This window comes from Mizuhopecten yessoensis, unplaced genomic scaffold (assembly GCF_002113885.1).
Source record: "Mizuhopecten yessoensis strain PY_sf001 unplaced genomic scaffold, ASM211388v2 scaffold11135, whole genome shotgun sequence".
Taxonomy (NCBI): domain Eukaryota; kingdom Metazoa; phylum Mollusca; class Bivalvia; order Pectinida; family Pectinidae; genus Mizuhopecten; species Mizuhopecten yessoensis.
This window is the reverse complement of record NW_018408897.1, coordinates 2,139-15,734: the sequence shown is the minus strand read 5'-3', so window position 1 is coordinate 15,734 and position 13,596 is coordinate 2,139. Positions and strand designations below refer to the sequence as shown.

Genomic DNA, 13,596 nt, shown 5'->3' with positions numbered 1-13,596 from the left:
GGAGTCAGTGTGCTAAAATTTCTTCATTTTCCTTGTTAAGAATCAGAGGTGCTAGTTTCAAATCCTTTTTAGTCTGAAATCTGTATGCTAGATATTGAATAAGGTGGTTTTATTGTTTTTTGTCACTTTGAATAATATTTCTGTTCATGTTAAAAACAAAATCAACTCTCTGTATAAATATATCAGGTGACCGTTAAGGCCCATGGGCCTCTTGTTCACAATATTTCCACATGTGCTGAGTGCGAAAATAGACTACATTGTACATGAAAAGCTAGCTTTTGTTGTGTAGACACAGATTTGTAAATGGCCAAAAATGTAGTCTCGAACCAAATTCGTTTTTTTTTTTAATGTGAAGCCCACATATAGTCCACTTCATCATTTATATGCCAATTGTAGTGCTGATTTTGTTTTTAAACTTTGATACATGTAATATTACATGGGTTATTCATTGTACAAAAATATTACCCATGGCCATCGTACGCTACTGTACACTAGGTACAGTAGGTGATCAAGTGAAATACAGGCAAAAAATTATCTTATTGTAAATTGTTAGCCTCTTTATCAAAAGGAACAATATAATTTGTTAAAACAAGTGGCAATAATGACATTTGTGTTGACCAGGTTTACAAGTCGACGGGTGATGTGGAGGCAGGAAAGGCCCTGTACGAAAAATACTCCGAAGTACATGACCGAGAGGAGCCCCACTTCCTAACTCGTCGCGCCACAGTCCTTGCCAGGAAACAACCACGAAAAATGTTTGTCCAGCATAACACTGTAGTCAATGGTGAGACTTTTGTTCCCAAAAACACTGTAGTTATCGGTAACACTATTTGTTCCCAAAAACACTGTAGTTAAGTGTAATACTATTTGTTCCCAAAAACACCGTAGTTAATTGTAACACTATTTGTTCCCAAAAACACTGTAGTCAATGGTAACACTATTTGTTCCCAAAAACACTAGTTATCGGTAACACTAATTGTTCCCAAAAACACTGTAGTTATTGGTAACACTTTGTTCCCAAAAATACTGTAGTCAATGGTAACACTATTTGTTCCCAAAAACACCGTAGTTAAGTGTAATACTATTTGTTCCCAAAAACACTGTAGTCAATGGTAACACTAATTGTTCCCAAAAACACTGTAGTTATTGGTAACACTATTTGTTCCCAAAAATACTGTAGTCAATGGTAACACTTTTTGTTCCCCATAACAAAGTTATCAGCTTTTGAACTAGTATGTGTTGTTTCATCCTTGATTTCCAGAGGTGATCGTAACAACTGGAAATTGAGGATGGTGTTGTTTGTAAATTGGTAATAGATTTTCAAGCTTCACCTTTATTTCTGTTAATATAGGCAGTACAGTAGATCTGAAGAATTATGAATCCACTACTGCTGGCCTCATCCAATCGTTTGCTGAACGTTTCCCGTCCACCGACATTGACGACATTGTACAGGGCTTGTGGGAACAAGAGAAACCACACTTCTGAGGGAGGAATACAAATCCATACTTATGTAGTGCTAAGGAGACCACAGCTCTCCTGTATAGACAGACCCAGGGAATCTTACTGATGTGCCACGTATAAAGGACTATTCTTCAAATGATGATGTGGTTTTGTTTTTGCAAACATTCTTTAATACATTTGAAATAACTTTCCAAGTGTCTGTATTATTTCTGGACGTTCATACTTTTGCTTCTGTAAAGAGGGATACAGAAATCTGATTTTCGTCGTTTGTCAAACTGACATAAGCAGATTAATTTTGACCAGAGAATTTAATGTTTCATATTTATTACAAATGAGCTTGTCCCTCGGTTTGTGTTTTTTTATGAATTATTTTTTCGTATATATATTTTATTTTCTTAATACATTTGTACTTTATATTTCTATTGAGAGAGTTTTTTATCCACAGTGACATTTTCTTACTGACTGATTGAGAATCACTGAATCTTTTGTTCAAATATGAATTCCAGCAATATTTGTTACAAGTCATAATAATCTGATGCATGAAAGCTACATTTTTTTGTTATTGTAAAAAAATCTTTTATAAATTAGGAAGATAGAATTTGAGATAATTCTAATTATTTAATTCCACTTTGCGTGAATGAATGTATGAATGAATTTCACCAAATATGAGTTCTAGTGTCCAGTATGTTGACAATTGAGATATGATTTTCTTCATAAAGCTGCATCACTTTGCTATTGAAAACAGTCCTATCACTCCAAGGAGAATGTGACAATCATTATATACGGTACCAGCTATTCACTTTCCTTTTGTGTGAATGAACGGATGTTATCACAATATAGCTACTTGTTACAGTAGTATAATTACCTGTCTGTAACCATGAGCTAAAATGGTCTTATCAGAGAGGTGGTCTCTATAGACAGGTGGTTTTAGACTTATTTTACTGGACTTGCTGACGTGTTCAGTGTAGCTACGTGATAAATGATGTAAGCTCAGTGTGAACTGTATAAAACAATGTAGCTACGTGATAAATGATGTAAGCTCAGTGTCAACTGTATAAAACAATGTAGCTATGTGATGAAAGGTGACAGCATCAACCTTGTAAGCAATTAGCTGTTTGATGAGTTGCAGTATGACAATGAGTCGGTGTTGTTTGTCTAACTTGAATTAGTTAATTTCAAATTTTAATCAGAAAATCATCTTCAGTGACTAAGATGCCGGTGACATTAAGCTTTACAAAAATACACATGAAGCAAAGTTGGTAATCAGTTCTTCAAGGTCGTATAAAAACAAATGTTGGATGAAGAGATATTTGGTGTGGTCATAGAGTGCTAGTGACTTTGGGGTCCCAGGTGACAACGTCATTATTTTTTACACTACTTTTCTTGAACAGGGTAGTCACCAACACGAGATGGTATAACTTCATCTAATATTACAGTTAACATGGAATTATTGCTTATTTCATTAAAAAAACTAATTATATTGGCCAGACACATCTTAATTACTGTAAGACTTGATTACAAGATTACAAATGCCAAGATTTAATGAAAACCAGATTTTGAGATACAATTCAAGTTACAAAATACATAATCAGATTGTTAGTAAGTACTTATGTCCTTTTTTATTTTATTTCTTATTTTTTTGAGTAAAATGTTACTAATGTTGAAGCATAATACTTTTGAATAGTCGATACACCAGTATATAATAACAAAACATAGGTTTTAGTAATACAGGTGTAGATTTCTGAGTTGTAATAATGATTTAGATAATTTTTACTGGTTTCCATGATGAAATAAATTCAGTGGAATGTTAAACTGTGTATAGTGTTGTGTTTGGAAAATTGTTGGACCAAATGCAGCTATTATATGTATTACAAGATAACCTAACTAGCTTTCCTTCAAGCATATCATCTAGTTTATCAGATTAGTATTTCATTTATTGAATGAATTCTACAGTTCGACTTTCAAGGTCACAGGGGTCTAATGTGTTTAATCTTTTAACAGGTTCCTTTCATAGATACTGATATTCTGCCTGTACATAGCTTTATTTTAGTCCACTTTTATGATTACAAGTGTGAGATTTATACCAGGTGAGTGATGCCCATTGGGTATCTTGGTTGCGGTGATGTTTTGTAACTTTGATGTAAATCAATGTTGTGATGCTTATACTCAATGTATTTCAGTGAGAAATTCCACCTAAACACGGGCTTCAATTACCTTAGCTGTTGATAGGACTTTAAACCCTACCAACCAACCACTTAAAAGTGGCCCTTAATCGATAAGACCAAACATATAAATGTATGCCCTAAATTCAGTTTGCATTATCTCCCTTTAAACAGTCAAAGCGCGCTCGTATCCTGGCGAACTGGCGTGCAAATAGAAATTGTTTCTTGTCGTTAAAGAAATTCCTAGAGTCTCTCGACTTAAGGAAAAATCACTAAATTGAGATCAATTTTAGTTTGTTCTATCATATTTGTGTGTCGAATAGATCGGTTACATGAACACATTTGCATAAAACTACGGAATCTAATTCTGTTATAAACAAATCTGCATAGCCAAACGAGACCCCGACCCCAGTCTGAAATAACCAACCTAGACCCGACCCTACTCCAACAATGTTAGAGGTTTTACACTGCGAAAAACATTTGACAGGCGCTGCGTCGGCAAAATCATATCCGATTGAAAAAAGGCCGACCAGCGGCCTTTCATGTTATGGGAGTAGACCCGACCCCAGTCTGAAATGACCAACCAAGACCCGACACCAGTCCGGAACAACAAATCTTTGTTAGACCCGACCCTAATCTGAAATGACCAATCTAAATCCGATCCTAGTCTGAAATTACCAACCTAAACCACCAGACCCTTGTCTGAAATAACCAACTTAGGCCCGACTCCAGTCTAAACAACCAACCAATGTTAGACCCGACCCCTGTCTGAAATAACCAACCTAGACCCGACCCTAATTTGAATGTACCAACCTAGACCCGACCCCAGTCTAGCTGGAAGCTAAATTTATCAATTACCATAAAAAATGAATTTCGGACTTTCACGTCTCGGACTTGAGCCTTGCTAACATCATGCAATTCCCGGACCTTAAACATGACAATCCGGAATCAGGTCAGTAATCTCCGAGCCTATAAGTAATTCAGTTCAAAAGATGACGCTCGTTTACAATAGGCAAAACGTGCTTTCTTTGGTATTTCAAACTATCAATTGCCGGCATCAATGTTTTCAGTGTACAGTGGCGGATCCAGAGACCTATCTGGGGGGGGGGGGGGGGGGGTACCATGTGGGGGAAAATTGAGGAAAATGGTGAAAATACATGATTTTTAAAGAAAATTCTCAGGGTGGGGGGGTTTCCTGAAGCCCAAAAAACCCCTCTGGATCCGCCACTGGTGTATGCTAGAAAAGACGTACTGGGACGGAAGTCTGTGTGCACTTTCTGTAGATTGTGTGTTTACATTGTCAGCTTGAATATTGGAAGGCAGAGTAAACATGTTAAAACGGTTAAAATGTTCAGTTATAACAGCCCTGACATATTTGTGTTCTCTCACAAACCCTTTGGTAAGTAGAAAAAGGTCGGATCTCTTTAGGAATGTGTTTTTCACGAGAAATCAAATTAGCGCCCTGTCAGACTCGGATGTGTTCTGCCTTCCGCTGGGAGGACTGGAAAAGCTCATCTTTTCCCGCCATTTCTACGTCATGTAGTAGTGACCCGCGGAACCATAATTCGGTGCCCGATTGTAGCTGCTATATATAACTATGACACAGATTTATCGATACGATGAAGGGGATCAATCTCACGGCTTCATATTAAACCTGTCATCGATTCCCAGATACACTTATAGCAACTCGCATTAACAGCAGTTTGTTCACGAGCTTCCTCGGGTTGGCACGATGCTTCCATTAAAATAGCTAAGAGGCATTTTTTAAGACAGCAAAAACCGATGGTGTGAGCTAGGGAAGAAGGGCACGTAAAACATCGTTCACTCCTAGAAGGGGCCATCTGGCAATACGGTTTTATTTTCAGAAGCCTTGATCTATTTTGATTCCAAAACTGCTCCGCGGAAGTGGTGTCCCCTTTCCAGCTTACACCTGGGAGATAAGGATTCTCGCCGACCCCGAGAACCCTACGTTCAGTACTCGCTCCCGTGTTTGTTTACACAAATGCATTTCATTTACGACTTTATTCGGGGCATGCACCGGACGTGTTGCGTATTTTTAGGGAAACAAATTAAAGTAAACACCACTGCGGGGCCGCAAGTACCTATGCTGCCGAATTGTCCCAGAACACCAACCATATTGCATTTGTAGTAAAAGTTAGGGAATTCAGACAATTTTTAGGAAAATAGGAAATGTATTTGATAGTCCAGTCTGCATTAATGATTATGATTAATCTGAGCTAGATTTTTTTAACCACGTTGACTGGACACAGGGTCCTATAAATGATTTAATTGTTGGAGAAGACACGGTGCTTAAATCAATTCTTTCAACAGTTCTGTTTTATAATTTGGTTATTTAACTCTTTGCTTAAACACAGAGAAACATTCAGTCTGCAGACTCACTGACAATCCGATAGTGTTCATGTGTTCAGTTGAGAGTGTACGACGGTCGGAGGTCTGAAGTAGGTTTACGACGTTCTGTTCGAGATTCCGTTTCACCAAATACCTTACTACGCTGACCAAGACCGACTTTTCACGAGCTGTTTTTACGGAAAGAGTGCTATATTTAGGGCCAAGTGTTTGTCCAGCACTTAGGACGAAATGATGCGGAACTCATTTTTATATGGTTGGTCATCCGATCTGGGTTCGGAATCATCCCTATCCCACTATCTCAACGCATTTGCACTGGACCGGGATGCTGGCTTTCCGCCTAAAAAAGTCATGTACCGTATAAGTCATAAGATAAAATAATGACAGCTAAATTTAAGTTCTCGAAAAATATTTAATGACTAATCAAAACAACGTTGAGCAACCAGACCAAACCCCTCTGACTCCGACCGTCGAACACCTCCTACAGACCCCCAAATGTCAAACTCCTCCAAAATACCACCGACCGTTGTACACGTCCAAGAGACCTCCGACTGTGGTACGCCTCCTACAAATCTCCGACCGTTGTACGCCTCCAACAAACCTCCGACTTTCGTACACCACCAACAGACCCGACTGTCATACACCTTCAGCAGACCCCCGACTGTCATACACCTCCGACAGACCCGACTGTCATACAACTCCAACAGACACCGACTGTCATACACTTTCAGCAGACCCCCGACTGTCATACACCTCCGACAGAACCCTAACTGTCATACACCTCCGACAGACCCCGACTGTAATACAACTCCAACAGACCCCGACTGTCATTCACCTAAACAGACCCCGCCTCCCATACACATCTCACAGACCCCCGACTTAGTACACCTCCAACAGATCTCCGACCGTCGTACACCTCCAACAGACCCCGACTGTCATACACCTTCATCAGACCCCCGACTGTCATACACCTCCGACAGACCCCGACTGTCATAAAACTCCAACAGACCCCGACTGTCATACACCTCCGACAGACCCCGGCTGTAATACACCTCCAACAGACCCCGACTCCCATACACATCTCACAGACCCCCGACCGTTGTACACCTCCAACAGATCTCCGACCGTCGTACACCTCCAGCATACCCGGATTGTCATACACCTCCAACAGACCCCGACTGTCATACAACGCCAGCAGACCCCCAACTGTCATACACCGCCAGGAGACCCCCGCCTGTCATACACCTCCGACAGGCCCCGACTGTCTTACAACTCCAACATATCCCGACTGGCATACACCTCAAACAGACCTCCAATCATTGCACACCTCTAACAGACCACGACTGTCGTACACCTCTCACAGACCCCGACTGTGGTACACTACCCACAGCCCCGCAACTGTCATACACCTCTTACAGACCGCGACTGTGGTACACTACCAACAGCCCCGCAACTGTCATACACCTCTCACAGACCCCGACTGCCGTACACTACCCACAGACTCCCGATTGTTGTACACCCCTCACAGACCCCGACTGCCGTACACCTCTCACAGACCCCCGACCGTCGTACACCTCTCATAGACCCCCGACCGTCGTGCACCTCTCACAGACCTCGACTGTCGTACACCTCTCACAGACCCCGACTGTCGTGCACCTCCCACAGACCCCGACTCTCGTACACTACCCACAGACCCCCGACTGTCGTACACCTCCAACAGACCCCCGACAATCGTACACCTCCAACAGAATCCGACTGTCGTACACTACCGATAGACCCCCGACTGTCGCACACCTCCAACAGATCGCCGACCGTCATACACCTCTAACAGACTCCCGACTGTTGGACACCTCTTACAGACCCCCGACTGTCATACACATCCAACAGAACCCGACAATCGTACACCTCCAAAAGACCCCCGACTGTCATACACCTCTAACAGACCCCCAACAGTTGAACACCTCCTAGAGACTACCATATCTACACCTCCAACAGACCCCCGACAATCGTACACCTCCAACAGACCCCCGACTGTCGTACACCTCCTAGATATCACAATATGTACCTCCATATGTACACCTCCTAGAGATCACCATATGTACACCTCCTAGATATCACCATATGTACACCTCCTAGATATCACCATATGTACACCTCCTAGAGATCACCATATGTACACCTCCTAGAGATCACCATATGTACACCTCCTAGAGATCACCATATGTACACCTCCTAGAGATCACCATATGTACACCTCCTAGAGATCACCATATGTACACCTCCTAGAGATCACCATATGTACACCTCCTAGAGATCACCATATGTACACCTCCTAGAGATCACCATATGTACACCTCCTAGAGATCACCATATGTACACCTCCTAGAGATCACCATATGTACACCTCCTAGAGATCACCATATGTACACCTCCTAGAGATCACCATATGTACACCTCCTAGAGATCACCATATGTACACCTCCTAGAGATCACCATATGTACACCTCCTAGAGATCACCATATGTACACCTCCTAGAGATCACCATATGTACACCTCCTAGAGATCACCATATGTACACCTCCTAGAGATCACCATATGTACACCTCCTAGAGATCACCATATGTACACCTCCTAGAGATCACCATATGTACACCTCCTAGAGATCACCATATGTACACCTCCTAGAGATCACCATATGTACACCTCCTAGAGATCACCATATGTACACCTCCTAGAGATCACCATATGTACACCTCCTAGAGATCACCATATGTACACCTCCTAGAGATCACCATATGTACACCTCCTAGAGATCACCATATGTACACCTCCTAGAGATCACCATATGTACACCTCCTAGAGATCACCATATGTACACCTCCTAGAGATCACCATATGTACACCTCCTAGAGATCACCATATGTACACCTCCTAGAGATCACCATATGTACACCTCCTAGAGATCACCATATGTACACCTCCTAGAGATCACCATATGTACACCTCCTAGAGATCACCATATGTACACCTCCTAGAGATCACCATATGTACACCTCCTAGAGATCACCATATGTACACCTCCTAGAGATCACCATATGTACACCTCCTAGAGATCACCATATGTACACCTCCTAGAGATCACCATATGTACACCTCCTAGAGATCACCATATGTACACCTCCTAGAGATCACCATATGTACACCTCCTAGAGATCACCATATGTACACCTCCTAGAGATCACCATATGTACACCTCCTAGAGATCACCATATGTACACCTCCTAGAGATCACCATATGTACACCTCCTAGAGATCACCATATGTACACCTCCTAGAGATCACCATATGTACACCTCCTAGAGATCACCATATGTACACCTCCTAGAGATCACCATATGTACACCTCCTAGAGATCACCATATGTACACCTCCTAGAGATCACCATATGTACACCTCCTAGAGATCACCATATGTACACCTCCTAGAGATCACCATATGTACACCTCCTAGAGATCACCATATGTACACCTCCTAGAGATCACCATATGTACACCTCCTAGAGATCACCATATGTACACCTCCTAGAGATCACCATATGTACACCTCCTAGAGATCACCATATGTACACCTCCTAGAGATCACCATATGTACACCTCCTAGAGATCACCATATGTACACCTCCTAGAGATCACCATATGTACACCTCCTAGAGATCACCATATGTACACCTCCTAGAGATCACCATATGTACACCTCCTAGAGATCACCATATGTACACCTCCTAGAGATCACCATATGTACACCTCCTAGAGATCACCATATGTACACCTCCTAGAGATCACCATATGTACACCTCCTAGAGATCACCATATGTACACCTCCTAGAGATCACCATATGTACACCTCCTAGAGATCACCATATGTACACCTCCTAGAGATCACCATATGTACACCTCCTAGAGATCACCATATGTACACATCATAGAGATCACCATATGTACACCTTCTAGAGATCACCATATGTACACCTCCTAGATATCACCATATGTATACCTCCTAGAGATCACCATATGTACACCTCCCAGAGATCACCATATTACACCTCAAACAGACCCCCGACTGTCGTACACCTCCTAGAGATCACCATATGTACACATCATAGAGATCACCATATGTACACCTTCTAGAGATCACCATATGTACACCTCCTAGATATCACCATATGTATACCTCCTAGAGATCACCATATGTACACCTCCCAGAGATCACCATATTACACCTCAAACAGACCCCCGACTGTCGTACACCTCCTAGAGATCACCATATGTACACATCATAGAGATCACCATATGTACACCTTCTAGAGATCACCATATGTACACCTCCTAGATATCACCATATGTATACCTCCTAGAGATCACCATATGTACACCTCCCAGAGATCACCATATTACACCTCAAACAGACCCCCGACTGTCGTACACCTCCTAGAGATCACCATATGTACACCTAGAGATCACAATATGTACACCTCCTAGAGATCACCATATGTACACCTCTTAGATATCACCATATGTACATCTTCTAGATATCACCATATGTGCATTTCCAACAGACCCCCGAATGTCGTACACCTCCAACATATCCCCGACTGTCATACACCTCCAACTGCCCCCCGACAATCGTACACCTCCAACATACCCCCGACTGTCATACACATCCAACAGACCCCGACAATCGTACACCTCCAACATACCCCCGACTGTCATACCCCTCCAACTGACCCCCGACAATCGTACACCTCCAACATACCCCCGACTGTCATACCCCTCCAACTGACCCCCGACAATCGTACACCTCCAACAGACTCCCGACTGTCGTACAACTACTTGATATCACCATATCTACCTCCTAGATATCACCATCTCCACACCTCCTAGAGATCCCCATATGTCCCCCTCCTAGAGATCACCATATGAACACCTCCTAGAGACCCCCAACTGTCATACACCTTCAACAGACCGCCGACAATCACACACCTCCAACAGACTCCCGACCGTCGTACACCTACTTGATATCCCCATATCTACCTCCTAGATATCTCCATATGTACACCTCCTAGAGACCCCCGACTGGCATACACCTTCAACAGACCGCCGACAATCGTACGCCTCCAACAGACTCCCGACTGTCGTACAACTACTTGATATCACCATATCTACCTCCTAGATATCACCATATTTACGCCTCCTAGAGATCACCATTTGTACATCTCCTAGAGATCACAATATGAACACCTCCTAGAGACCCCCGACTGTCATACACTTCCTAGAGATCAACATATGTACACATCATAGAGATCACCATATGTACATCTCCTAGAGATCACAATATGGACACCTCATAGAGATCATCATATGTACACCTCCTAGTGATCACCATATGTACACCTTCTAGATATCACCATATGTTCATTTCCAACAGACCCCCGACAATCGTACACCTCCAACAGACTCCCGACCGTCGTACACCTACTTGATATCACCATATCTACCTCCTAGATATCTCCATATGTACATCTTCTAGATATCACCATATGTTCATTTCCAACAGACCCCCGACAAGCGTACACCTCCAACAGACCCCGACTGTCGTACCCTACCGATAGCCCCCCGACTGTCGTACACCTCTAACAGACCCCCAATTGTCGGACACCTCTTAGAGACCCCCGACTGTCATACACTTCCTAGAGATCAACATATGTACACATCATAGAAATCACCATATGTACACCTCACAGAGATCACTATATGTACAACTCCTAGAGATCACCATATGGGCACTTCATATAGATGATCATATGTACACCTCCTAGATATTCCTAGAGATCACTATATGTGCACCTCCTAGAGATCACTATATGTACAGCTCCTAGAGATCACCATATGAACACCTCCTAGAGACCCCCAACTGTCATTCACCTTCAGCAGACCGCCGACAATCGTACGCCTCCAACAGACTCCCGACTGTCGTACAACTACTTGATATCACCATATCTACCTCCTAGATATCTCCATATGTACATCTTCTAGATATCACCATATGTGCATTTCCAACAGCCCCCCGAATGTCGTACACCTCCAACATACCCCCGACTGTCAAACACCTCCAACTGACCCCCGACAATCGTACACCTCCAACAGACCCCGACTGTCGTACACTACCGATAGACCCCCGACTGTCGTACACCTCCTATAGATCACCATATGTACACCTTCTAGATATCACCATATGTGCATTTCAAACAGACCCCCGACAATCGTACACCTCCAACATACCCCCGACTGTCAAACACCTCCAACTGACCCCCGACAATCGTACACCTCCAACATACCCCCGACTGTCAAACACCTCCAACTGACCCCCGACAATCGTACACCTCCAACATACCCCCGACTGTCATACACTTCCTAGAGATCAACATATGTACACATCATAGAGATCACCATATGTACCCCTCTTAGATATCACCATATGTACATCTTCTAGATATCACCATATGTGCATTTCCAACAGCCCCCCGAATGTCGTCCACCTCCAACATACCCCCGACTGTCATACCCCTCCAACTGACCCCCGACAATCGTACACCTCCAACAGACCCCGACTGTCGTACCCTACCGATAGCCCCCCGACTGTCGTACACCTCCTATAGATCACCATATGTACACTTCCTAGAGATCACCATATGAACACCTCCTAGAGACCCCCGACTGGCATACACCTTCAACAGACCGCCGACAATCGTACGCCTCCAACAGACTCCCGACCGTCGTACACCTACTTGATATCACCATATCTACCTCCTAGATATCACCACATGTACACCTCCTAGAGATCCCCATATTTACACCTTCTATAGATCACCATATGTACACCTCCTATATATCACCATACGTACACCTTCTAGATATCACCATATGTGCACTTCCAACAGACCCCCGAATGTCGTACCCCTCCAACATCCCCCCGACTGTCATACACCTTCAACAGACCGCCGACAATCACACACCTCCAACAGACTCCCGACTGTCGTACAACTACTTGATATCACCATATCTACCTCCTAGATATCTCCATATGTACATCTTCTAGATATCACCATATGTGCACTTCCAACAGACCCCCGAATGTCGTACACCTCCAACATACCCCCGACTGTCAAACACCTCCAACTGACCCCCGACAATCGTACACCTCCAACAGACTCCCGACTGTCGTACAACTACTTGATATCACCATATCTACCTCCTAGATATCACCATCTCCACACCTCCTAGAGATCCCCATATGTCCCCCTCCTAGAGATCACCATATCTTGATATCACCATATGTACCTCCTAGATATCACCACATGTACACCTCCTAGAGATCATCATATGTACACCTCCTAGATATCCCCATATTTACACCTCCTAGAGATCACAATATGGACACCTCATAGAGATCATCATATGTACCCCTCCTAGAGATCACCATATATACACCTCCTAACTAATTGTAAAAAAATATGCTAGACCTCTTACAGACCCCCGACTGTCATAC

General features: G+C 43.0%; 2 protein-coding genes across 2 annotated transcripts in view; both read left to right on the top strand.

Moving 5' to 3' along the window:
• LOC110466501 (dipeptidyl peptidase 3-like) overlaps positions 1-3,273 on the top strand; it is a 27,716-nt gene extending 24,443 nt beyond the window's left edge. Inside the window, exons 18-19 of the mRNA XM_021523026.1 lie at positions 622-784; positions 1,352-3,273. Coding sequence (XP_021378701.1) covers positions 622-784; positions 1,352-1,485 — 297 coding nt within the window. The 3' untranslated portion in view covers positions 1,486-3,273. The remainder of the gene's footprint in view (positions 1-621; positions 785-1,351) is intronic.
• Positions 3,274-6,485: 3,212 nt separating this feature from the next.
• LOC110466532 (extensin-1-like) lies at positions 6,486-7,958 on the top strand. The gene is made up of 2 exons (XM_021523086.1): positions 6,486-6,952; positions 7,079-7,958. The coding sequence occupies exons 1-2, from the start codon at positions 6,486-6,488 to the stop codon at positions 7,956-7,958; spliced, it is 1,347 nt and encodes a 448-aa protein (XP_021378761.1).
• The last annotated feature ends 5,638 nt before the right edge of the window (positions 7,959-13,596 follow it).

Bases quoted from the DNA above. Each gene is read 5' to 3' on its own strand.
- LOC110466532 (XM_021523086.1), top strand. From the start codon at position 6,486: ATGTCAAACTCCTCCAAAATACCACCGACCGTTGTACACGTCCAAGAG. The intron at 6,953-7,078 runs GTCATACACCTC...CACATCTCACAG, and splicing joins CCTTCATCAGACCCCCGACT to ACCCCCGACCGTTGTACACC.